The sequence below is a fragment of the Triturus cristatus genome, chromosome 5_2 (genome assembly GCF_964204655.1).
Source record: "Triturus cristatus chromosome 5_2, aTriCri1.1, whole genome shotgun sequence".
Classification (NCBI taxonomy): domain Eukaryota; kingdom Metazoa; phylum Chordata; class Amphibia; order Caudata; family Salamandridae; genus Triturus; species Triturus cristatus.
In genome coordinates this window covers 6,206,293-6,233,086 of record NC_140588.1, presented here as the reverse complement: position 1 = coordinate 6,233,086, position 26,794 = coordinate 6,206,293, and the positions used below count along the sequence as shown (strand labels likewise).

General features: G+C 44.9%; 1 protein-coding gene across 1 annotated transcript in view; it reads right to left on the bottom strand.

The window, feature by feature from the left end:
* The window catches only part of DNAH5 (dynein axonemal heavy chain 5), a 5,853,083-nt gene that overhangs the window by 5,789,003 nt on the left and 37,286 nt on the right, over window positions 1-26,794 (bottom strand). The window contains exon 2 of the mRNA XM_085606747.1: window positions 23,220-23,354. Coding sequence (XP_085462873.1) covers window positions 23,220-23,354 — 135 coding nt within the window. The remainder of the gene's footprint in view (window positions 1-23,219; window positions 23,355-26,794) is intronic.

The window sequence follows — 26,794 nt, the reverse complement described above, 5'->3', positions numbered from 1 at the left end:
TTGGTGTCCAGTAAAGAAAGTGTAAAGAGGTGTAGTGAGTGATTAAATTATCACAAAAAGTAAAAAGTAAAGACCCCATAAAAAGCAAGAGACAGCTTATCTCAAGTGGTAATAGAATTGAGCTAGGACTCACATGTATGAAGGAAACCCTTTTAATTCGAAAAGTGAGCCTGCTCAACATAAAAACACGGCATGTTGTAAACCATTTCAAGGAAGGTCAACATGTTTCATTGCCTGTAAATCTTTGCGGCAAATTCGTCAGGGCTTCAAGGTCAGCAAGCACCTCACTGGACATCTGACATCAAGTAGCGAGTGACCAGTGGAAGCCAAGGTCCCGCATACCAGCTTCCACAATGTCAAAAGGGTGTGTATGTCTTACACTTAACCCTTGGAAAACAGCGATTCCGTTGCCTATTGGTTCATCGCTATCCGACGACCGCCGAGCGTTATCCCCTTCCTGGCGTGTCAGGAGCAGAGGGCGAAGCGAGGTGATGAGCTATTGGCTTCTCCTGCTTAGTCCTTAATAGTATAGCTACGGACCTTCAGAAAGTGAAGCTGCAGTGTAATGAGAGATGCCTGGATTCAAAACAGTCAGTCTCTCGAAGTAGACTCCTTTTCATGCCATAATCTGCCCCTCGTACACTTTCAAGAGGTATATGGAGGAATGCTGTCACTCCCAATGAGGGGTGCCAAAGGCAGAAGTGGGCTGACCCCTTGCCCTATTGCTGTATTTGGTGGTGGGAGAAATCAAAATGTCAATGACACAACTACAGACCAGTGGATGAAGAGAGTTGGCTGAAAGACATTATATCTAAGTATGCATCTTTTGAGTTGATTTTTTTTTTTAAACTAAAGGTCTTGGCTGACACCAGACCAGGGGTCTCCAACCGTTTCCATAATGAGAACTACTTCTGATCAGGGAAAATTGTCATGAGCTAGTAGAAGTCCAAGTAACTCGTACATTGTTATCAGACACCCCCTTGCCCAGCTTCATTGACTTTAAACCTAATGTTCATGGAGTCTGATATTATGGTTTGAACAAAATACTGCGACTAGGGTACTATGATAGGGTCGCCATATACATCAGTGAGGGCATGGTCTTTGGGGATGTATGAACGTATGTGTGAATGAATGGGGGTGGCGTGGCCAACTGCTGAGCATGGCGGACGTGAGCTGAAAGAGCTCCAAACCGTGCCCCGACACTTTGCCAAAAATCTTGTGAGGGCGGAGGCCGTTGGAGCCAAAAAACAACGCATATCGCGGCAGAGCACCTGAGACACCTGTGGCTCTGTCGTGGGGGGTCCAGTCGACGATTTTCGGCGTACCAGCGCCGCCGATTTTGAGAGCCGTGAATCGGTGGAATGAGACCGAGCGAGGCGCTGGTTGGTGCCGGCCATATCAAGACTCTTTGAGGACAGGGAGTGATGCCCGTCCTATCGGAGGTAGCCACTGACTGATTTCAACTGCCTGCACTGCCGATGTAAGCGCTGCCCGGAACGCGGCATATACCTGGCCTGGCGATAAACTGATTGCCCGGCGAGGAAGAAACAAAATGGCAACCGTTGGCGGCTAGGGTTGGTGATGCAATGTGAACTGCTGAAACTGTACCGGGACCATCGCCCAGGCTAGCGGGACTACAGAGCCCACCCAGAGTGAATTACTGCTGAAGCTATTGTCGATCACTGACGTGTGGGGGAGACGCACGTCAGGACTATACTTTCCCGCATTGTGGCCTTGTACTCCTGCCGTGGACATCCGTAACGAATGAAATCGCGGAGGTACCTTGCGGACTCCTCTTCTGGGACATAGGAGCTCACGCTGCACGGGGAGCACTGAATTGTACCAATGACCAGCGCCACGGCGTGAAGGCAAGTTTCTGTGGTGTCGCTGCGCTGGTCGCTGGATGGTGGCTGGCTGGGCTGCAGAAGAAGCGGGGAACAGGGATACATTGCTGGCGACAGTGGACCTCGGTGCGGTGAGGTACGTGAAGGGTATGGGCTGCGGGGCCCCTGCCATGGAGCTGAGCGGAGGACCTGCTGCTGACTCACCGCTGCGCCGCAAAAAATAAATGCTACACTTCCCTTCAAGTTACAACGACGTGACCGGTGGCAAGAGGCACCTGGGTCCGGTTATACCAGATTGTGGAGCACCGGGTCTGTTTGCGCTGTTGCCCGGTAGACACACGCTGCTTCACCACCATTGTGTGGCGAGGAAATCCCCAGTGCGCAAGTGTGCCTACGGGGACTTAGTGCAGCTCCTGTGTGCGATGCCATCGGTTGTCTGGCGCCTCCTTGGTATAGTGGCCTAACATTAAACCAGGGTAACGTCCTCCCTGCCTGCACAACTTCGAGGGACGTTGGGCTGCCTGTACAGCGACGCAGCCTGCCTCCAAGCTACAATAGGTGCAGCGAAGACGAGTTAACCTGCTAGTGTTTTTAGAGGGAGCTGTTGCGTGGGGTCATCACTTCTCTACAACATAGGTCGCCCCAAGGCTAAACAACCTGACCCCCTGACATGTGATGACGCATATACTGCAACGCACAAAGATTTGTCACATGGAACTGATACTGATGTAGTGCCACCCATAGGGGCTGAACAACCTGATAAGCTGGACTTGATATTAAAAGAAATCAGATTCACGTGTGGCGATCGTAACGCAAATAGGGACGCTCTCTACCAGCCTCAACCTCTTACAAGCGGACCAAAAAAAACTGGCAGATAAGGTAAAGTCAAACAAGCTTCCCCTAGATGACTTGATACCGCAACAAACTATACAGACTTCCCAAATGGAACAGCTACAGGGCCAACTGAGGGACTTACGAGACAGGGTGGATGATGCCGAAGGGAGATCCCGCCGCAATAATGTCCGCATATTGGGAATACCGGAAAAAAGTAAGGGGCTTAATCCCACCCAGTTTGTGAAACAATGGCTGCGAGAACATGTAGCAAAGGAGGGCCTAACGGAGCTCTACAGTGTGGAGAGGGCACATAAAGTGCCGCCCCGGCCTCCCCTCCCGGGGGCGCCATCCAGATCACTAATAGCACGCATCCTGAATTATAAGGACCGTAACACGATCCTCCGTGCTGCAAGAGAGAATGCCCCCATCCGCTTTGAGAATAAAACGATCTCCCTGGACTTTACACTAGCGTCCAGAAAGTGAGAGCTACTTTTCAAGATGTTAAAAAGAAACTGAGAGCACACAATCTGAAATATGCCTTACTTTTGCCGGCCTGATTGACAGTAATTTCTGGCCAAAAATCTTTATTTTTTGATAATCCTGAGGAAGTAGCGGACTGGCTGGAGATCACCTTTATGCCTCCTGTATCCCAGAACTCGATCCTGCTGCATCAGTCTGCACGATCCATGTCACAGCATGAGGATGTAGTTAGCTTGGAAGGACCTCGACGACGTGGAACTGGCGCCGGTGTGAGCCCATCTCTGGAACAGATCTCGGGCAGTCAGAGGGACGCTCTCCTGACAGCGGCAGCCCTGGCTGAACATGATGCCCTGTCCCGAGCTGTGTCTGTCCACTCCTTGGATGAGGCCACGGTTCGCTCGGACTCTGAAACCAGTCTAACATTATTTCCATTGGTTACTCCACAGTCTGCGCATGACTTTTGAGGTGGTATGATCTGAACCCCGGAAGCTGGTATAGTGTGCAGTACTAAGTAGTATGCCTTGAAGTCTATAATGGCACTTGCTGGTCCCGTTATCTCTATGCTTATTTCATGATGATGGGACTTGTGCTGGAGTGTTGCGAATCATGTAAATGCATACAGGATGTTGTATGTAAGGACAGTGGTGGTTGCCACCCCCCCTTTGGCAAATGCACTATGGTATTGTATATGTAGAGTTCCTGTTGAACTTTTTCTTATGGTTTGGTCCTCTGATGTTCTATGGGGGAACCTAGTATTGGGGAGTTTTTATGGTTATGTAGGCTCAGCTTCAGGTTACATCACTTCAGATTGGCCTAATATCCTCTATGTTCACAATAGATCACCTCACATAGCACCTGATGACACATCCTAGCAGATATAAATACAGCCCTTGGAATGTAAGGGGGCTCTGCTCTATTCATAAACGGCAAAGATTGCTGGCACGGCTAAACAGACGGAAAGTCAATGTTGCATTTCTTCAAGAAACCCACCTAAGCCATGATGAAGCAGTTAAGTTACACAAGAAATGGCGGGGACAACTGTTTTATACATCCTACTCTGCATTTGCTCGTGGTGCTGCGATATGGCTTAGGAGCGGTACTCCTTTCAAACTATTACAACAGAAGATTGACCTGCAGGTTAGATATGTCTTAATACACGGACTGCTAGATGGAGAGCATATTGTGATGGGAAGCATATATGCTCCTAATACTGACCAGGGCAAATTCCTGGAGATCCTTAGCACGATATTGGTGGGATGGAATGACTACCCCTGGATATTGGGCAGAGATTTTAATGCGGTGCTTGATATTGATTTGGATAGATCTCACCCCCCCCTTGCACAACACGGGCTGTAGGAAGATGGCAGCTGCACTGAAAGGGTGGGCGGATGGGTGGGGGGTAGGAGATACATGGCGCGTGTCCCACCCCAATGACAGGGAATACTCTTTCTACTTACCACCACACAGGTTACATACCCGAATTGACAGAATATTTTGCTCCTTGACTTTACTTGACTCCGTCAGCAACTCTACACAATTGGGTGAAACACTCTCTGATCATAATCCAGTGGAACTTAGACTTCAGTGGGGCAGGATCTCTACCCTAGTGCCGACCTGGAAATTGCAGCCCCTGCTCTTAGAAAACCAGGTCTTTCGTAGTGCGCTTTCCACAGCCATTGACAATTACTTTACTGAAAACGCGGACACAGCGAACACACAACAAATTGAGTGGGATGCCTTTAAGACAGTCATTCGAGGGGTAGCAATTAGTACGAAGGTAGGAGGGTGACATGCCCTCATCGAAAAACTCACGGAGGTCAAAAATTGCCTGGGTAGACTAGAGCAGGAAAGCTGCACTAAATGACGCACACCAAACACAGCTGCAAGAAGCACATATAAAACATGCAGAACTATTAGAAGACCTGCGCATACTAGACTACTGGCTTTATACTCAGAAACAACATGCCACGGCGGATAGAGTGGGCCAACTGCTGGCTAGAATAATTAAGGACGCCCCGTCGGTGTCCCCTGTCCTGGAGATCCGGGATATAGAAGGGGATACAGTTTGCATACAACTAGACATAAATACTGCTTTTCAAAACTACTATGAGAAATTATATGAAAAACTGATTGACCTTACTGCTGCAGACTTTGAACCCTTCTTTGACGGTCTGCAGCTCCCACACTTATTACAAAATCATAAAGAGGAATTGGGGCAGCCGGTGACTAGCATGGAAATTAAGCGGGCGATTAACAGCTTGCCCCGTAACAAGGCACCAGGGGGGAACGGACTACCCATTGAATTCTATGTGGCATACTGTGACCTATTAGTGCCCCACTTACTGCGGCTGTATCAGTCATCCCTGGAGGATGGTACCCTTCCCCTTACCACGCTACAAGCAACAGTGGTCTCGCTTCTGAAGCCGGGCCGAGACAGTGCGGATATGGTGAGTTATAGGCCTCTCTCCCTATTAAATACGGACTATAAAATACTGAGTAAATTGTTGGCGAATAGACTCTGTCAGTTTATACCACAGCTGATACAAAGTGACCAATGTGGCTTCGTCACGGGCAGAAGTACAGCACTTAATATTAGGCGGTTGCACCAAATAATGGCGCATACGCCGACGACACTCGATACTAGGAGCTGCATTTCACTTGACTTACGTCAGGCCTTTGATTCCCTACATTGGAACTATATGTTCTATGCTCTCTCCAGATTTAACATCCCTGAGGACTATATAAAATGGGTGCAGCTGTTATAACTGAACCCCACAGCGTGGGCACGAATGGAACGGCATATTTCACAGCAGTACAGTGTTGCATGGGGAACCAGGCAGGGATGCCCACTATCGCCCTTACTATTCATCTTGGCTCTCGAGCCTCTACTGCATAAGCTACACAATAAGTGTAAGGGAATTGTAATTGGGCCCAACACGCATATTGTCTCTGCATAAGCGGATGATTTAATTTTGTATTTCAAGAGCTTAGACGAGGAACTCGCACCTATACCTGCTACCTTTGACACGTTCCAGAGGCTTCCGGGCTCTCGATAAATGAAAACAAGTCCTATGTTTATTTCTTTAATGACACGACACGTAGTGGCTCTCTAGGCTTCGGGAAATGGATATTTCAGATAGCACCTATTACCTTCAAATACCTAGGCATCCAAGTGTACAGGGAAACAACAGACCTTCTAGATGGCAACTTATGCCGTGCTATAAATGCCCTCAAGTCCCAAATAAAATTCTGGACATCCCTACCCATATCGGTGGCGGGCAGAGTGGCAATCGCCAAAATGGTGATACTCCATAGATTGTTATATTATTTCGCTAACTAAACCATTATGGACCCGGTACAGATTTTTAAATCATTGTCCTCTCTATTGATCGATTTAATCTGGGCAAAAGGTTGAAGATGCATTGGAATCGCAAAGCTACAGCTAGACACTAAACAAGGGGGACTGGGGGTCCCGGATCTGAAAGCTTACTGCTACGCGAGCCAACTACAGTCGATAGCGTATTGGCTGGTGGGCCGTAACTTGCAGGAGATTGGTATGTCTCAGAAGTCATGGCAAAGAGGAGACCAACATACACTCTTATTACCCAACTGCAAGATTCCCGCGACAGCGCCTCTCCTGTTGAGTCGTGTTACTATATTGGAGAAATGCTTTAAGATACACCAACACAGTGGCTCCATATGACCCCACTATTCCTCTTTTGGTAATACCCACGCAGTCAGGCACTGTTATGAATAGAAGAATATTAGCTTGGGGAGACGCCGGAGTACAAACAGTGGGCATGTTCTTCCTGGACGGTACCCTGATGCCTCATGAGGTCTTTGTCCGAGAGCATGGAGTGCCAAACACACTATTTCTACTGCATGCTAGTGTTTCTCGCTAGATACGTTTAACACTTGGGCCCCAGAGGGGACTGAACCAGCTGCGCACACTCTACTCACTATGCAATATTTAATGGGAAACGGGCTCCATTTAACGAGGTGGCTCTACAGAGGGATCTGTACAATAGCAGCACTGACACTCCAACCCCTCCATAACAGATGGGATGCAGATATGGGCGAGCACTCACTGAAAAAGAGTGGGGCATTATCCTGGAATACCCTAAGAAAGTTCAAGGAACCCTAAATTTAAGTTCATACAGCGTATGCTTCTACATAGGGCTTATCTGACCCCACGAAGGCTGAGTTCCATGTTTCTGAATGCGATAGATGCCTGCCCACGCTGTCATTCCTCGGAAGCATGGCTGATACATATGCTGTGGAGCTGCCCACACCTCCGACACTACTGGGTGTCCGTATGTGCGATACTGCAGGACATTGCCCCGATGTGGATTAATGTTTCGCTGGGGTTCTGCCTGCAGGGGTTGGGTCCGTGGGGGAAAAAGGGAAACCCTGTTACTAAATTTACCCTAATTTTAGCTAAGCGTAACATTATCATGAGGTGGAAGACGGCCAAACCGCTGTCACTACAGGAACGGCACAGTGAAGTGGTGAGATGGGGTAGGGCAGAGGGAGCGGAGCTACAGAGGGAGGAACATAGGGGGTTGCGTAAGACACCCATTTCTCTGGAATGGAATGTGCTGATGAGAGTTTGTTGCTGTTGACCTGCAATCGTACTGATTGGCTCCATATACACCCCACTCTGGTCCTTTTTTGGACAGAAAGCTGAGGTCAGTTTGAGTTAAAGTACATCTATACAACACAATGATGGTTACTGTTACGGCGTGAAGGATTAGACCTCCATGATTATGTTGCATTGGGTTGGGCCAACTAAATGTATAAGTATTACGCGGAGTCTGTGGGGAGGGAGACGGGGGGGGGGGAGTGGATATGGGGTTGGTTTCTTAATTGGAAGAGACATGGTTATTAATGGCTGTTACCTTGCACAGATATATACTGTTCAATGGTCGCCTATGCTGGGACTGCACCGGACAGCACTTGGGAGTAATGTGCAGATGTGGTTATCTTCCTTTATTATATAGATTGCTATACGGTGATAGAGTCATGACACTACTATACTATATGATTACGTTATTGTTTCTTTTGAGACTATATATGTCGCCACACAACCATGCTGCATGATGTCCTCTGATTTAATGCTTGATATGTATGCTCAATAAAATATGTTTAAAAAAAGAATGTGTGAATGAATGGGATATATTTTTCTGGGTGACAGAGCCTGTGTCATATGTACTTGTGGCACAGGATATACCTTTCCCCATATGTGGCACCGTTACATGTAAAACACAAACATACAACCATTTTATTTAAAAGGGAGAAATTCAATGTGCAGAAAAATGACCATAATTAGAAACATTTTTCTGCACTTGAGGGAACATTTTTCTGCACTTTAAATTTCGCTCATTTATAGAAATTGCTGTATTTTACAGTTAGAAATATGGCAGTGTGTCTACCGGCCACTAGGGGCAAGATGCCTGCTGTGTGTAAATGCTACACTTTGAAATGAGAGTAAATTCAACTTAAGAGCTAACTTTATGTTTACATGCATTACAGAAAACTCATCATTTTAGTTTTACCCATGTCAGTGTCTTTACAAACAGCAGGCGTATTACTCCCAGTGCCCTGTAGACATGTTGCCATATTTATAATAGGAAAATACAGCCATTTTTTCAAATGTGAGAAATTTAAAGTGAAGAAAACCTTTGTTAAACCTTAACTATATTACAAAAACAATGGTTCACTAGGATTTTAATCTCAGTAATAAACAGAGGTACTCACTTCTTGTAGTAGAAGATCGAGAGTATGTCTTACTTTATACAATACCAAGGCATGCACTACAGGCAGGTCTATTTTCCAAATAACTTATTCATTGCATATTGTGGTATTAAAATTCATTTGATCTGATAAAAGATCGCGTGCTTATGCATGTGGTGAAGTTAAGTGCAGTGGGGAGAGAAGGAATAAAAGCAAAGTGCATCACAATTAAAAAGACATACGACTTCTTTGTTTTGTTATCTTAACAGTAAAGGGAGTCTATATAGGTCTGTTGTCAACAGAGTTTCAACCTTGTTTAATGAAAGGTAATCAACAGGACAAGAGCGCACAGCCTCTAGAGATTAAAAAGAGGCAAAAGTAAGAAAAATGAAGGAAGTAGCCTGCCTTTAGAATATGATTTGAAATGAATGCCTATCTTTCCTGGTATTGGGGAGAATGATCCTGGTAGGACTATACAGGAACATGCAAAGAGAGCACAGATGAATTCCCGAAATTAATGAAAGTTTAGGTAAGAGTGGGCAAACAAATAGCTGCTAAATAATCAAAGCCCACTGTGAAAGTGAATAATCACCTCATGGTATGAAAATCCCTTATTTCAATAGGGAGAAGTAAGAATTATTTAAAGATGAGATGGTCCGAAGTGCCAACTGGCCTGCAGGGAGGACCATGGTCACAGCTATCAAATCCTGGCTATCCTGGTTCTGGAAACGGAATCCTAGGGGGCATAAGTAGTGAGTTATTAGAAAAGGGAAATCTGGATGGGGGAGTGATCTTTATTATTATACATATGTCTATATATACCGACCCCGGGGATAGTCATGTTGCAGAGGGCAAGTATGAAAATGTAGAAAGCAATGCCTGCTCAAGAGATGCTGCCGTCTGAAATGTTCGGAAGGAGTGCAGCTGTCCTATTACTATGACGACCAGGTGCCATGGAGATTAGGAGTCTAGTGTAGATAGAGATTTATTATATAAATGTGTCCTAATTAGTAGCTGACTGGAGATAATTGATTACGCTTACCCAGCATGACATGGAAGTGTGGAAGACAAAGTCGTCCAGTCTATACTGCAGAAGTTGGAGCCTTCTAAGTTAGGGACGAATGCTCTAAATTCCAGTAAATAAAAAATAAAAGACAGATTGGCTGGTGGAAGCGCTGAGGTATTACTGAATTTGTCCAGTGAAGTCGACAATGCTTACCATCATAAGTCACGGATAAATTGTGGACCGTGGACAGTATTGCTTAAAGTCCGAGTCTTCTAAATTTGAGACCCGTGCTCTGAAAATCAATTAATTGAGAGGGAGTTAGCTGGAGGTAACGCTGAGTGGACGTGGGTCCCTTGCTCGCTTTGCCACTAGATTCAAGCTGGCATGGCTGATGAGGGGTGTTGCCCCGAAACCGGTCCCAGGATGCTTGTTTCTGGTTCAGGGAGGACCTGGCTTGGCAGTTCGAGCTGTACTTTTTCTGTGAGGAGCAGGGTCAAAACCTATTTACATATGGCTGGGACTGAACTAGGGTGGCTAAGTGAGCTAAATAACAATGATAGATTTAACACAGGTCTAATAGTGACTAGGGATGTCTCTGAAAAGTTTCAGCGCTCCGTCCATCATCTTATTGTGTTTGCTTTATTTGCCCTAAGTTGGCAGGGTATGCCCAGATGTGGGTCCCTTGCTCACTTTGCCACTGGATTCAAGCTAGCCTGACTGATGAGTGGTGTTACCCCAAAACCGGTCCCAGGATGCTTGTTTCCAGGCCAGGGAGGACCTGGCTTGGTAGTTCGGGCTGAACTGTTCCCACGAGGAGCAGGGTCAAGACTGATTTGCATATGGCTGGCTCTGAACTGGGGTGGGGAAGTGAGCTAATGGATTCAACCCAGATCTAATAGTGACTAGGGGTGAGGGTCTGAAAAATTTCAGCGCTGCGTCCATCATCTTATTGTGTTTGCTTTATAGTGTGTACCAATCTGGTTTTTCAGTTATCACAAAGGATAAACCTTTACTAAATAATGAGATTTCTGTGGAGGATAGTTGGTGCTGAGACAAGTTGAAAATTGGAATTTCACCTGAACAATCTCGGGGCTCTGTAAATGAGATAGTGAATGCTGGTGTCACCATTGGTAAAACTTCCGTCTCATTTGACATTCCCCGTGCGGGAAGTTGTTCTTGCTCCTGCCTCTGCCCCTCCCTCTGCCTCTGTATTCCTGTTGGCATCGGGCTAAAAAAAACTGTCTGCTGGGCTTGAGCAGATGTGCTTGCGCCATCTCCTTGGTCGGAAATTTCCTACTCAGCGGATGAATCAGAGTAGGTAATCATTTGCTGGTTTTCGAATCTCCCCAGTGTGACTGTGTAATTCCTCTGTGGGCCTTGGGGATGGGAGATGAAATATTTTTCAAGGAGATAGGGATATGTTATTTCCTTATGGTAGTTTCTTATGCCTTTGGCAACTTTGTTGGTTTTATTATGGTGTTCAATTTTTGGAAATCCAATATTGTTTTTTCCAATTTCCCTAGTGCTAGTTTAGCATTAGTCAGTGTCGTGGATTCTAGAATGGATTTTTCTACTTCCTGGATTTCCTCCAATTCTTTCTTACTGTGCTCTAATGCTGTATCTATTCCACGCACCATCCAGTTCTGGAGCAGGTAGTAGCTTTGTGGCTGAAGCCGTGTTTGAATTTTGAGTCTTGGATAAAGATAGCTGGAAAGTTATGTAGAAGTCCTAATGGAATTATATCTGCCTTGAGTTAATCTGTGAGCATACATGCATGAAGCTCCGTTCCAATGTATTTTTTTTGCACTCTCTGTGCAAGTTTGTCTGTTGCTGCTGCAGGGGGTGCCAGCTAGTGTGGCATTCTGAAAGAGCAGGGGACCGCTGATAACCGTCGTCATATATTCTTCTGTTAGGCATCATGAAAACCTTAGGACTTAATTTGATTAATTTAAAGTAGAGAAAAACATTAAGACAATGTTTCATAGAAACAAATTTCTCCACTTTAGATTTCATCCATCTAAAAAAAAAAGTTACTGTCTTTTTCAGTTATGAATATGGTACCGTGTCTACAGCCACTGGGAGCAAGATGCCTGCTGTTTGCAAATGTGACACTTTGAAAAGGGAGAACATTAGAATGAAGAGTTAACTTAATGATTAAGTTAACTCTTCAGTGATATAAATACCACTGCGTGAATGGTAGGAGTGCCCGTCATAGCGGGAAAAATGTATGTCTGCCTTTAAAATATGTTTACTAATATGACGTACGACACATGTTACTGTAAAGCATGACTATGTTGCTTAAGTTCAATAAACAGATTTATAAAAAATAAAAAAAAAGTTAACTCTTCAGTGTGAGAAGTTGGCCTTATATATGCTGTCCACTAGTTATAGTGGGCACCTTGTATCAGTCCAAACAACCCCTTATGGTGATAGGTTAAAAGACAACCTTTATTAAAAGCTATCCTAGTGGTAGCTATGGAGAGCAGCCTTCAGGCTAAGTCTTGAAGGAATGTAAAGCAGCTTGTTTTACCAGTCTATAATCTCTTGAATGACCAAATGAAAGGACAACCACACCAGGTATATATTTAAAATATATGTATTTAAGATAAAACACACCCCTCTAGTCTCTTTATGAGGCTGGAGTTCGAAGTACTTAAATTAGAAGTCAGTATTCAACAGTAAAAGCACAAATACACGTTTGGGCCCTAGGGGCTTACCAAACCATATACCATTAAAGGGGTATAAGAACCACGACTGAGCTAGACACAAGGCCTAGAGCCTGTAGAAGTGCTTGGACCACCAGGAACCACCCAAGGCAGTGACACAGGGGACCCACGGGGGACGTGTGCAGTGTGAGAACACAGCTGCGAATCGCTGTTTATTTCTATGGGGAAAGTCGCGGTTGGAAATTTAGAGTTTAAGGACACTAAGAGGATATCTACGAGCGAACCCTTTTGGACTTAGAGGTGTCTAGGGTGAACATCCACGGGAGCACCGGAGTACTCGAGTTACCTCACCCAGGGAAGCCGGGTGCATAGGTGTCAAATGGTGTCGGGTTGCATCGCTGTTTTCAATGGAAGCTGCTCAGGAAGTGCTGCTGCCGTGAAGAGGAGAAGTGTCCGAAGAGATTTAAGCCCGGATCTAGGATGGAAGGAACCTGAAAGCAGAGGGGACAGACTCTGGGTCACTTACCAGTGACCAAGGGTACGGTAGTCCAATGCTCACAGATGTCGGGTGCTTCAGGTGAGTTGACGGGTGTCTTGACTCTTCAGCCACGAGGTCCAGGAGGCGCCGATGACGACCAGGAGCTGGATCCGAGCTGTCCCACGAAGTCTGTCGAGTGCTGCAGATTGGCCCCAACAAGCCTTTGCAACGGCAAGTCACTTGGAATCAGAGAAAGGACGTCGGTACAGACCAGCAAGGTCTGGGGGACTCACCCAGCGAGGGTAAGTCGGGGCACGTCTGGAGCAACAAGGAAAGCCCAATCAGAAGAGGAGTTGCCTTCGTGGGGACCCACTAACCAATGGGCTAGCGATCGCGAAGGAGCCTCGAGCTGTCGCACTGGAAACTGGCCCACGGGTCACTCGTGGAGTGGAGGCCAGAAATCTTCAGTGCAGGAGGTGATCAAGGCTGGGGCTACTCGGAGCCCAAAGCACAACTTCGAGGAAGACCAGGAAGATGATGAATCAGCAAAAGATCACGGTGTCAGGGGTCACGGTTCCACGTCACCCACGATAGCCACGGGCCTCAGCTTTGCTGTGGACTCAGGGTAGCCTCGGGGAAGTCTGGAAATCCACCTCTGGGATGCAGAGACTTCGGTGTCTGGCGGGAGCTTCAGAATTGCAGACCGGACAGTTGCTTCTTTGGTGCCTGCCAAGCAGGGGAGTCACTCCTTGACCCCAAGGGAGATTTCTTCAGTCTTCTAGTTAAAGTAGAACGTTGAATGTCCAGGATATATGTTGCAGAGTTTCGTCCAGGGTAATCTAAAGTCGCAAGGACTGGGTTCCCATACTTATACTAAGCTTGGGGGTTGGACATACTCTAGGGACCCACTTATGGGAGGGTTTGGAAAGAGGGGTGGTTACACCCATTTCCTTTATCCAGTTTCACACTAGAGCAGGGGCAGCTAGCCCCTGCAACCGGTTTGAACTGGACTATGCACAGGGACACCAAGTGTGCCCCCAGTGCAGGACTTCAAAGCACTAGAGAGTGCTTCCGCCCAGCCCCAATATAACTTCGCCTGTGTGGGGAGGTGGTTACACCTCTCTGGGACAGGAAACCTATTGTCCAGGCCTCCCCTGCTGGAGTTTCGGTCAGCAGCAGGAGGCCAGACCCATGTCTGTGGCATCCATTTTGTGATGCCAGGGCTGGTGAGGGGGGGGGGGGGGGGGGGTAGTATTCCAAAGCGTTTGACACCAAACACGACATGTTTCCGTGCAGCCAGTCCAAAGTTAGCATTTACCGAGAGGTTATAATGCACTTAAGAGTATATGGTCAGGCTGCACCACAAACAGCATCAGAGGAGGCACTCCGAACGCTGCAGAGGGGCTCTGCTCATGCAGGGGCACCCTCTCACATAAAAACCAAGCACTCTGCCTTCAGGATTGTTAAGGCCTGCCATAGGAGTGATTTATAGGTTTATATGTGTGTGCAATGGTAGTGATATAGGTAGCCTATACCACAGTAAGGGGTGGAAGCACCACCTTACCCAGGCTGCAGTAGCAGACCTGTGGTGTCATTTTGGAGTGCTTCCCAGGGGTGGCATAATACATGCTGCAGCCCCTGGTAGGCCTCTGAGGTACCCATGCCCTAGGTACATAGTATACCATATAAGGCACTCCAGAATCCAATTAGAAATGTACCTAATGTACATGGAAACCATTTTAGAGAGGAAGCAGCTAGGCTGGGGTCCTGATTACCAGGGACACAGCCAGACTAAGGTTGAAAAACAGTGAAACACCAGCAAAAAGTGGGGGTACCCATGTGAAGCAGATCCTACTCTCCTACATTCAGTTAACTTTCATTTTTTTCTTTTTTTTTATTATATTTTTTTCTTTTTTTAAAAAATCAGCATTAAAGATAACATGTTTACATACAAAGGGCAATTATCATTATATTGCATAGACAATACATAAAAACTAAAAAGAAAGAGAAAGAACAATCAAAACATATTTACATACGAAAAGCAGTTGTGGTTATGGTTAAAAAAAAAAAAAAAAAAGGAACCACAAGAACAAAAAAGTAATCATACCCAATTCATTATTGGGGCCCATAGTGCAAGTCCAAATTTCTTCTTTTCCCTGCCTTTAAGTTTATACAAAGCAATTTCTAAATTATACAAAGATAGTAATTTGGTTTTCCAGATAGAAAAAGACGGTGAATCTGGGCTTAGCCATTGGGAAGTAATACATAAACGGAGAATAGCCATACATAAAAATAGAAAACCCTTCTCAGGGGTTGACCAATTTCTGATGTTTACTCCAAACTCAAAGCCAAACAGCACTAGTTGAGGTGACATGTCGACAGGGATGCCTAAACCTAAGTTCAAAAAACATTGTATCTCCTTGAGCCAGGGGGAGAGTACGGGGCAGTCATAAAGCATATGTACCAGATCGGCAGCCCTCAGAGTACATCTAGGACAAAAAGCCCCTCGGTTTGTTCCCCATTTGGCTATCTTCACTGGAGAATAATATAAATCAAAAATAGCCATATAATATTGGCTTTTATAGCTACCTGAAAAGATAACAGCATCAGCTAAGTTGAATACTGCTTGTAGGTCAACACCAACTATCCCTAACCTCCTCTCCCAACGATGCTCAAAAAGAACAAGGTCGTCCTGCTGAAATGTAGTTATTATTTTAGAAAGTTGGGAAATCTTACATCTCCCTTTTATACATTCCAATATTGGATTCTTTTCCAGGCTGATCTGCCCTCTTAAATCAAGCTTATCTAAAAAACTTCGGATTTGGAGATATTTAAAGAAATACGTACGTTGCAACCCAAATCTCTCTTGAAGTTCTACAAATGACATCAGTTGTTTCTCTAAAAAAAGGTCCCCAATAGTTCTAACCCCCTGAGAGTTCCACCTCCGCATATTAGAATCACAAAAAATTGAAGGGAGTTTCCCTGGTATTCCTACAGGCATATATCGATTATATTCCTTTAACATAAAGTATTTACATATTCTGGTCCAAACTACAGCCGCAGCAACCAAAATCTTATAGCGGGTTCTTTTGTAGTAGCTGGGCTCAGAGAATTTAGAAAACATATACCTGGCTTCCGGGCCCACAATAAGCTCATATATGGATGGATAAATAGCTGGGTCCATATAAGCCTGGGCACCAAAAAACAAAATTCCCATATGTTGAAGCATGGCCGCCCAATAATAATGCTGAAATTGAGGGATATTCAATCCCCCCCTCACCCTTGGTAGGCTTAGTTTTTTAAAGGCTCTCCTTGTTCTCTTGTACCCCCAAATAAAGCGGGAACACATTCTTTCAATTTTCGTAAAAATTAAATTAGGAACCAGAAGTGGGATAGTATGGAATAAATAAAGAAATTTCGGGAAAACCACCATCTTGATAACATTACATCTGCCATATAAAGATAAGTGCAGATAGTCTAGATTCTCTAACATTTTATTTGATGAGGTTAAGATTGGATCAAAGTTTAGATTAACAATAGACTGTACATTAACAGCAATTTTAACTACCAAGTAAATAGCCTCTGTGGTTGTGTTAACCCCTGGTAGGACATTAGAGCCGGTAAAGAGTGCTTGTGTTTTATGTAGATTCAATTTGTAGCCAGACACGGCACCAAATTCAGACGTCAAAATTTCAATACGTCTCATCGTGTTGCCTACATCCAGTGTAACAACGGCCACATCGTCTGCGTAAGCTAAGACTTTAATGGGTTCACTCGCAGGCTGAGCTGGAATAATCTCTAAATCGTGTTCGATTTTAATCAACAGGGGCTCAATATAAAGAGCAAATAAGAGAGGGGAGCAGGGGCACCCCTGCCGAGTACCCCTATATATCTTAAACTCCTCTGAATAATTCCCTGAGATGTGGATTGTGGCTGCTGGACAGATGTACATGGCTTGTACAGCTTTAAGAAAGGAAGATGGAAAACCTTTCCAATAAAGAGCTGCCCATAAAATTTCCCAGGAAACCCTGTCGAATGCCTTCTCGCCATCCAACAGGGCCACCCCTATTGGGGTTTCAGAAACCTGGGCCCAGTCCAGAAGAGATATAATTTGACGGACATGGTCCGTGGTACCTCTGCCTGCTACGAACCCGTGCTGGCGCAATGAGACCAGTGGTGCTATAGTCTTTCCTAATCTTCTAGCAAGTAATTTAGAGAAGATCTTGCCCTCTGAATTAATTAGTGTAATTGGGCGGTATGAAGCTGGTTCGCATTCGTCTTTCCCTTTCTTTTTAAAAACAATTATAGTTGTCTTAGACCATGAGTCCGGTACTGTGCCACTGAATGCTTGCTGGAACAGAGGGAGTAACGGGTCCCGCAGTTCAGCCTGGAAGGAGACGTAAAACTCCAGAGGGATCATATCTGGCCCCATTGCTTTTCCCCTAGGTAAAGATACCATTGCCTGGATGATTTCATCCCAAGTTATAGGAGTAGACAAAATATCCCTCTGGACCGGACCCAAACCGACAGTGGAGATTTCGCCTAAATAACCCCAAGGATCAGAGGTTTTTTCACTCTCGTAAAGCTTTTGATAAAAAAGTTTGAATACCTCCCGAATACCAGACTCCGAGGTTTGTAGAGACCCATCTATATCCTTTATTTTGTCGATTTCCTATATTCAAAACATTCCCTTCGGAAAGTCTGATACTTAGCAGCTGTTTCATCAGCATATTGTTGACAAATTAGAGATCTCTGTTTAGCCACATTATTCTGTACTACAGAGACATCCAACCGATCTTTAATCTTCTGGGCTAGCTCTCGCTCCAATGAGCTTAGCTCTAACATACCTTGTTCAAATTTTTGTCTCATATCGTTGCATTTCCTTAATACATATCTGAGGGTTTCCCCCCTTACACCAGCCTTGAAAGTATCCCAGACAACTGTGTCTGGGGCTGAGCCATTATTAGCTGAAAAAAAGGTTGGAAACCAAAGTTTAATATAATCCCGGTATTCCTCATCTATTAATGACTTCCTATCGAAAGTCCAATTAAATCTTGCGCATGATGCAGCAGAGATCTCAAATTTTAGCACAAGGGGCTTGTGATCTGAGATTAATCTCGGCAATATCATGATAGTGGCATTCGCCAAGATGGAAGATGAAGCCAATATATAGTCGAGACGAAACAATTTGTTGTGGGGAGCAGAGTAAAAAGTACTGCCCTGTTGTTTTTTTTTAAGTTGATTCCAAGCATCATACAGGCCTTGTTTCCTTGCTAGATTGCATAAAGATCTAAAGACTCTTGGTTTCCGTCCCGTATAAATTGCACCTAGATTTATATTAGCTGACTCATCTATATGTATATTAAAATCCCCACAGAGTATAATAGGATGAGGCCACAAAGCTAATTCCAGATTAAGAGAATCATACAATTCAGGTTCGTCCACATTAGATCCATAAATAGTACATATAGTTATAACCTCCGTAATACCAAACCGTGCCTCAGCAATCACCCACCTACCATTTTTATCTTCTTTATATTTCTTGCAAGAAAAAACCCCCGGTTTGCAAAAGATTGCTACACCTCTCGTATTTGTGGGCTGCTTTGAACAAGCAATCAGCTCCAACCCCATTCTTTTAAGCCATGCCCTATTGGCCCAGGCGATATGCGTCTCCTGAAGACAAACAATGTCCCAGGAAAAACTTCTGGCTAACTGTGCAAAAACCAACCTCTTTTAAAGATCATTCAGACCGCATATATTAAAAGTACATAACTGTAATTTTTTCATTAAATGGCTTGAGAGTTTGACTCTAAGTTAGTCATTCCTGCCACGAACATGGACCCAACCACATCCCAAATAAACATCCTTTTAAACCTGGAATCTTGTCTCAAACAGTATGACGACAACAAAAACATCAAAAACATCAATGCTGATTTTTCTTTACACCCCCCTACACCACCCACCAACAACCCCCCAACCCCCACCCGCACCCCATACCTAGCCATCCCTCCCAACCCTCCCTTACCCTTACCCTTCCCATGAAGCATAGGGACACTAGTCCCAATAGATGTTGTGTCGATCTGCCACCATCCCCCCCACGAACTCTATCTCATATTCTCAATATGACCAATCCATGCCTAACCTATTCTAGCTGGTCAAGGGTTAGTCAGTAAAAAAGAAAAGAGACCCTTATATGTTATTGACAGCCAAATTCAATTTCACTGAAAAAAATTAATAAAGCAGAAGATAGAAAATAGAACCGGATAAGTCCCATACAATGTATGGATCCCAAAAGCTCAAGATCTGAAAATCTAAAGCTAAAAAAAAAAAGACCTGATGGCGGCTAAGCAGTTAGCTGTGTGAGCGATCTGCTCTCCCTCCCGGACTCTCCTTTCTTGAAATGAGTGCCTGATATTTGACTTAACTTCGCGATGCTCCGGTGGTCACTGCAGCGTCTATATAAAGCACCGTTTATATATCGCCTCTGCCCCCGTTTGATTGAAAAGTCTACATTTTCTCTTTTTGAATTGAAGCCACGATCACTCGAAACTATGCCTCCCAAAAGTCAGCACCGAGCTCCGCGCTCTAAATCATCTCTCCCGCCGGCGAACACGCGCCCCGCTACTGGAGCATCCTCTGCCGGGAAAACATTAGCAGTGCTGCAAGAGGGGGCTACGGCTCGTGTAGTGACCAGGGAAGAGCATTCTTCCCCCGCTGAAGACGCCAAGCTTAAGGTTCCCTCTCTTTTTCTTAAAGCTCGGGGCGACAAAGCACTTCCCAAGAACACAGAACACAGAACTATCCGAGATAAATGCTGCCGCCCCGCAGCCTTTGATCCCGCAACTCGCCGTGGAAGTTACGATATCGGGGGGAGAGCTCGACTGTCAGAATGCGGCTTCTAGCATTGGATTACCGGGAAACTGCATTATGGGAGCTGTAGTCTCTCCGCAAGCGCCGACAACACTGATGACACCGAGAGCCGAGCAATGCGAAGGTGCTCCCAGAGACCTGTCTCCAACTCTTGCAGGTATGAATATGCTTGACGGTGGGAAAAAAAATGAAGTTCTTGGACAATTCTCGGGGGGTCACGTATCTGTACCTGGTGCTTATTCTGAGAGCTACAGCACAGAGGCTCAAGATAAAGTGTCAGTGGGAGATGACTTTTTTTCTTTGTCTGACCGCTCCTCTACCGAAAGTCTGGTTAAAGAGTGACTCGGTGAGAGCTGTTCAGGGGGAGAGGATGACGCGGATTTGGCGCCCGAGTTAGGGCAAATATCTATGGATGGTGCGCAAGGGCAACCCTCTGTTATTGGAAGCCCACAGGGGTCTGATGACTCTTTAAGCTGTACATATCAAGATTCGCCAAATCCCCAAATTAATACCCAACCTCTCATGGCACAACCAACTGGTACTTTGGGTTCCTCTGAACAGGAGCATCAAGAAATTACGCTTAACACTATCTATGATGTCATCATGGCGCAAAGGGCAGAGGCGCAAGCAGAAAGCCTTCGCACACAGAGCACGTTAAAAAAGCTACAGAACTCTCTACGTAGGGTTGCCAAATCATGTGCCGACTCTGCTATAAGAATTGGGGAAGCCGAAACGCGGATATCTACGTTGGAGGATGAAGTGGCGTCTCAGAGAAGAGAAATTACGGCATTGAACACTCACAAAGATGATTATCTCTGGAAAATGATTGACATGGAAAATAGGCTAAGGCGCAACAACCTCAGAATTCTTGGGGTACCGGAGGGAAAGGAAGGGGCAGACCCCCGGAAATTTGTTGTGGAGCTTTTGTTAGAGGCTTTTCCCGAAGTTACCAGCTGGGACTGGAAAGAAGAGGTGCAGAGGGCCCACCGATTTCCATTCTTTAAGAGGAATTCGATGGCTCATGAAACTCCTTTCCCCAGAGCAATACTAATCTCTTTAAATCACTTTCTTGCTCGAGAAGCTCTTTTCGATTTGGCCCGCCCTAACAAGAGAGCTCATGCCATGGGCTGTGAATTCTTTGTGAGGCCGGACTTTTGCCAATCAACGGTGGATCTTAGGTGGAGATTCCGACAGCTGATCCCGAAATTTCAAGAAAAAGGAGCACAGGTTTTTTTACAAAATCCTGCAAACCTTAAAATCATTATTAAGGGACGGACATCAGTGTTTACCGAAGAATCTACTGCCAAGGAATTCTTGCATAAGCTATAGACGATCAGGTCTTTTTTTTTTTAGCTTTAGATTTTCAGATCTTGAGCTTTTGGGATCCATACATTGTATGGGACTTATCCGGTTCTATTTTCTATCTTCTGCTTTATTAATTTTTTTCAGTTAAATTTCATTTAAAAGCATTGAGAAATATCATTTTGTTCTCAGGCTCCAATACTGAGTTGAGAACAACTTTTATTTAAGACTTAAATACCTCAGTGCTTCAGTTTTTAACCTTTGTGACCCACATGGGTCCTAAATCTGAGGGCAGCACTGCTCATTATCAGGCTCTGCTATCTGCAGCCTGATAATAATGTAAAATAAACACAGCCTTTCCTTAACTTTAAAAGGAAAATGAAACACGTATTTATTACAGTTCTTAGTTAAAAATGAACTGAAGGCTGGGAGCTACTCTGAAGGTTTCTGTGAGCTACTGGTAGCTCGTAATCGACTGGTTGGACACACCTGCACCAGAACTAAAAAACAGAGAAAACACATACTGCACACTAAATTTTCCCATTTCTGAAGGACATAAACATTTATCAACATTTTGGCTATATACTCAAGCCCCACCAAGGTGAATCACATACCTTGCAAAGATTTACAACTTGCATCATGTGGGGAAAAAGTACACAAATTTCAACCACATATCATTTAAAGAAAAAAGTTATGAAGCCGCTATGCGTGAACTGCCCCAAATGTCAAATAAGCATTGGCAAAGCCAATAGGTTTCACTTTTCAGAGCTGTATTTTCTGCCAATGCTTTTGGTAAATGCTGTACAGCATTGGTAAAAATGGCAAAGCTGTATAGTGTGATCAAAGGGGGAAAAGGGCAGTCACATTGTTTTTTAGGTATGATGTGCCTGCGTGACATGGTTGCCCTTTTTATTTAGCGATCCAAGACTGATCATAATTAAAATAAAACAATTAAGAAAAAGAAGTGGTGCTAAAGTGCTTTTATTCATAAAGCAGAAGGGCTGGTAGCCCCAAATTTTTTTTAATTACAGCGATGGAGAGTTTGGCATTAGAACGGTGGGTTGGGGTAGAGAGTGGGCGGGAGGAAAAAGGAGCACATGAGACAGGGAGCAACAAAAATGGCGGGAAAGATGCACACGAGGGACAGAACAACATGGAGTGAAGAGAGAACCACATGGAACGTGTGGGGCTTAGAAGCACACAGACAATGGAAACAACACAAAGCAGGGGAGATTAGCACAAGGAGACAGATGAATGGAAAACACACACAGTCAAAAAGGAAAAAGCAGTTCTTTAAAACTAAGCATTGGAAGGACACACATAAAGACAATATGATCCGGGAGAGGGACTAAAACAAGATGGACAAGACAAGCCATTGAATAAGAAGCAAGCAAATGAAAGTGACAATAAAGAGAACCAATGGTAGAAAATGGATGGCCTTCAAGATCACTGTAAGGTCTTGGTAAGTTGACAATAGGTGCTTTGCAACCAGACAGTGGCCTGTATGCTTGATCGTAAAAGGGCTCAAACGTGAGGGTGGGACAGCATGTAACCATAAGCAGTAAAGGGGTTAATGAAATATTGCACCTTTATAAATGCAATGCAATTTCAAAGAACCTGGCTTCTTTTTGTTTGCCTTCTAGTTCAATACACCTACTACACACTCCCTCCATGTCTGACTTCCAGTCCCAAACCATAAATCTGCATTGGTCTGCATTAGGGTCATATCCATTAAATAAAACCTTTGTATCTAGTTGTCTTGGGCATGAGATAACTAAGTACCCAATGATATTCTGACACCATCACTTTCCTTTTATGTTACCGTGAACTTTTGGTCTTGAGTGTATAACAAATTGTGAATTACCATCTTCAGCTGCAGCGAAAGAAAAGAAGGACGGATACATACAAAGAAATACTGTATTTTTGAAAAACTCCTTCTGAAATGTGCCAAAAAGTACCCTGAGAAAGCGGTACTCATGGACCAAAGGGTGGCTACATATACATACCTGATTGCCTTCAAGAACTGCATCTTCTATTTCTGCCTTCTCCAAATCCAAACAGGCAGCCACTATTCTCAACACATAATCGTGTCTCCCATCCAATTGAGCCCTTTTCACTTCCTTCTCCTCCTTTAATTTTTGCTGTAAGGATAACATAAACAGTATTCTAAAAACACTAAGTAGTTTTGCATAATATTAGTACTGTATAAATTCAGTTTTAGAACAGTAGAAGCAATACACACGTTAAGAATATGTTTATTTAAGAATGTCCAGTCAAGGCAGCCTGCAGAGTGTACATTCTGCCAGATTTTGCCTAAACTGTGAAAGAGAGACATTGTAAAACCTGCATTGAAAGCACTCCAGAGGCCCATAGTAGAGTCAAGGATTATAATAAAAGTTTTATCCCCCATTCACTAGGCATACTAGGAAAATGTCCAAGCTACAACATTTAAAAAAAATATTTCTTTGCTGGATTTAAACAGAGATATAAGCATACAGGCAAATACATTAATACCAGGGTATAGTCAAGTTACAAGCGAGCATTAAAGCAGTGCATGCTGAAAGCAGCAGACTACAATATGCTCTAGCTCTGACAGTGTAGTAAACCATAATCATTTAGGATTCAATATACATTGCTGACAGTTATCCATATTCACATCCTATACCAGTGGCGATGTGCAACAATGTATCTCTTCCCACCAATGAAGGAATGCCATAGACTTAACAACAAAACTCAGAACAAACATAAGAATCCCGCCCAGTGTGACTGATGTATCAGTCAGTGATTGACTAACTAGGAGGTGTTCCTATCAGCAGAGGGGAAAAGGCAAATGGGATCATAAGGCGCATGGGCAGGAGGATAAGACGTATATTCCTTGGGGCACCATGGTCAATCAAGTCCCATAGCCAATCCCCTGACATCGGGCTGTCGGGATGGCCCTCTGCTCAATCTAAAATCGATTGATGCAAGGGATATTCCCAACTTGCGCTTGTGACGTCTAGGGGTAATAGTCTGAGAAGCTAGTGACCACCTCTACCTAAAGGTCTGCAACGCCACGCCCTCAGCCACCGCCCACTTCACCTCTGTCCGCCAATGACTGTGTGGGGGGGGGGGGTGGCTGCTGAGAGTTCCTGTGAGGGCAATGTCTCTGTGGGCTATCCCCAATGGTAGGTGCAAAAATCAAAATTACCTGCTCTGTTCGGCCCATGCATTCTGGGGGAACCGGGAAGGTACAGGATTTCCACCAATTCATACTGATGCCAGAAACCAGTCCAATGTAGCCTGGCAGCACTACTCTCAATAGGATACCCATTTGGGGATTCCTCAGGAAGATCAACATGTCATCTGCATACAAAGAGCAAATATGTTCCCCATCATGCAATGGGATACCCCTATCCTGGCGCTCCAGTTGCAAAAGGTAATCAAACGGCTCGACCGCTAGTGCAAAGAGCACTGGGGAGAGGGAGCATCAGTCTTGTGCCTCGACAGATCTCAAAGGGGTTAATGATGCACATACCTGTGTGCGCCTGCGCACTGGCTTAGAGCAATGCAACACATTTGTTACCCCCGCAGGGACATCCTGTTCATGAGCGCCTGCAGATAATCCCACCAAAGGGTATCAAAGGCCTTCCGGATGTCAAAGGAGAAGAGCAGGGCTTCAGGGAATCAAGCCTGATCCGTCTTGCCCGGCACGCAATAAAAGCACCGGATGTTGTGGGGATGAAACCATTTTGATCCTCATGCACCATCGCAGATCAATTTGTTGGTAACCGGTTTGCCCGGGTTTTACTGAGAATTTTATAATCAAAGTTCAACACAGAGAGTGGGGGATATGCCGTTACGTCAGTGGCATCGCTCAGTGGCTTAGGGATGGAAAGAATCGGTGCCTCTCTGGTCGTATCTGGGAGGTATATGCATTCCAGTGCATTGACATGCATTGCAGCCAGTCTTGGAACCAAGTGTGTGGCATAGGTCTGGTAAAATTAGACTGGGAAGCCATCCATCCTGGTTGTCTTACCTCACACCAAACATTTGATGACCTTGCTGATTTCCGTCACCCAGATGGGGAGCCAAGCCCCTCTCGCTCCGCTTCCAGCAGCTGCGCCACGTCTAGGAAGGCCCCCAGAATCTCATCCACTACAGGGTCATTGGCTCCGTACTGATAATACCTTGTGCAATCTTCATATATACCAGTTTGGGAGTAGATAATTACCCCTGTTGGCCCAGCAACTTGGGTAATGGGGTTTCCACTGTCAACCGGGCTGGTTAGCCATGCCAGCAACTTGCCTCACTCCCACCCTCTCTACATCTACAGCTTCTATATGTTCCCACCGGTGCAAGGAATGGAGTATCCCCAAAGCCACAGAATAATACTTCTCAAGCTCTTCCCATAGGGACGGCATGATCTTGGGGTGGTCTGAGGCTTCAGTTTCCAAGCGACGGATTTCGCCATTCCAAAGCGGTCAATTCAGTGCAGAGCGACTGCTTAACGTCCACTGATTGACTGATGCAGAGCCCCCTTATATTGGCTGTGAGAAACTGAGAAGTTGGTTGACTAGGGTGTGCGCCCTGGTCAAGCAACAGCCACAATCTCTTGCAGCATTAACCACAAAAAGTCACTAAATTAACTTGTGCTTAACCCCGGGTAGCTTGCCACAAAAAACAATGTGTAAAGTATTTATGCAGCACACAAAAAGTAAGTGATAAGAAGGCACACGAGAAATCCCACACCAATTTACAAACAAAAGAGTACAATTTGATAAATGATTTGATACCAAAACAACAAACATCCAATCAGTAGAACCGGAGTTAAGAATTTTTAAAGCTTTAGTAAAAACTAGTGCCTAAAAGATCAAAGCAGGGAGAAAATGTGGCCTAACGGCTAGGGCGATCGACCTCGGAGCCGGGGAACGGGTTCGAGTCTCGGCAGGAACGCTCAGCAGTCTGTGATTCTGGGCAAATCACTTAATCCCCTCGTGCCTAACAAAAATGAGTGTGTCCGTCTGTAACGTAACTGGTGCTCATGTATAGCGCTCGGATACCTTCAGATCTAGTTTGGGATATATAAAACTCCCCCCACCCCGAAAAAAAAAGCACCAACCGCACCCATTTAGTCGTGCTAAACTAGGTCCGGGAACGTGGCTCGTAACCCTACTGGTTACTGTAATCTTTCTGGAAATGATATCGATGATATTGATGACAACAACAAGATCCCTATATCATCAGGGAATAACATTACAGTTTTAAGTTGGAACGTTGCGGGGCTTCGCAGTAAACATTGCATTCCAGAATGGGTGGAGTTTACAACAGGCTTCCCGATTATGATGGTGCAAGAAACCTGGACGAATGACCCTATACATCTTAATGGTTTTAAGACCTCCCACTCCCGAGCCATTCCATCCAGCCACGGTAGATCAAAGGGCGGTCTCTCTGTTTATGTATCTAATAAATGGGCCTCCAATAGTGTAACAGTAAAGCCATCGAACCCGTTTTACCAAATTGTCCAGGTTGATTGCACGACCTCTATTTAGTTGATATTAGTTAATTTGTATAATAATGCTTGTAACTTGGACATAATGGA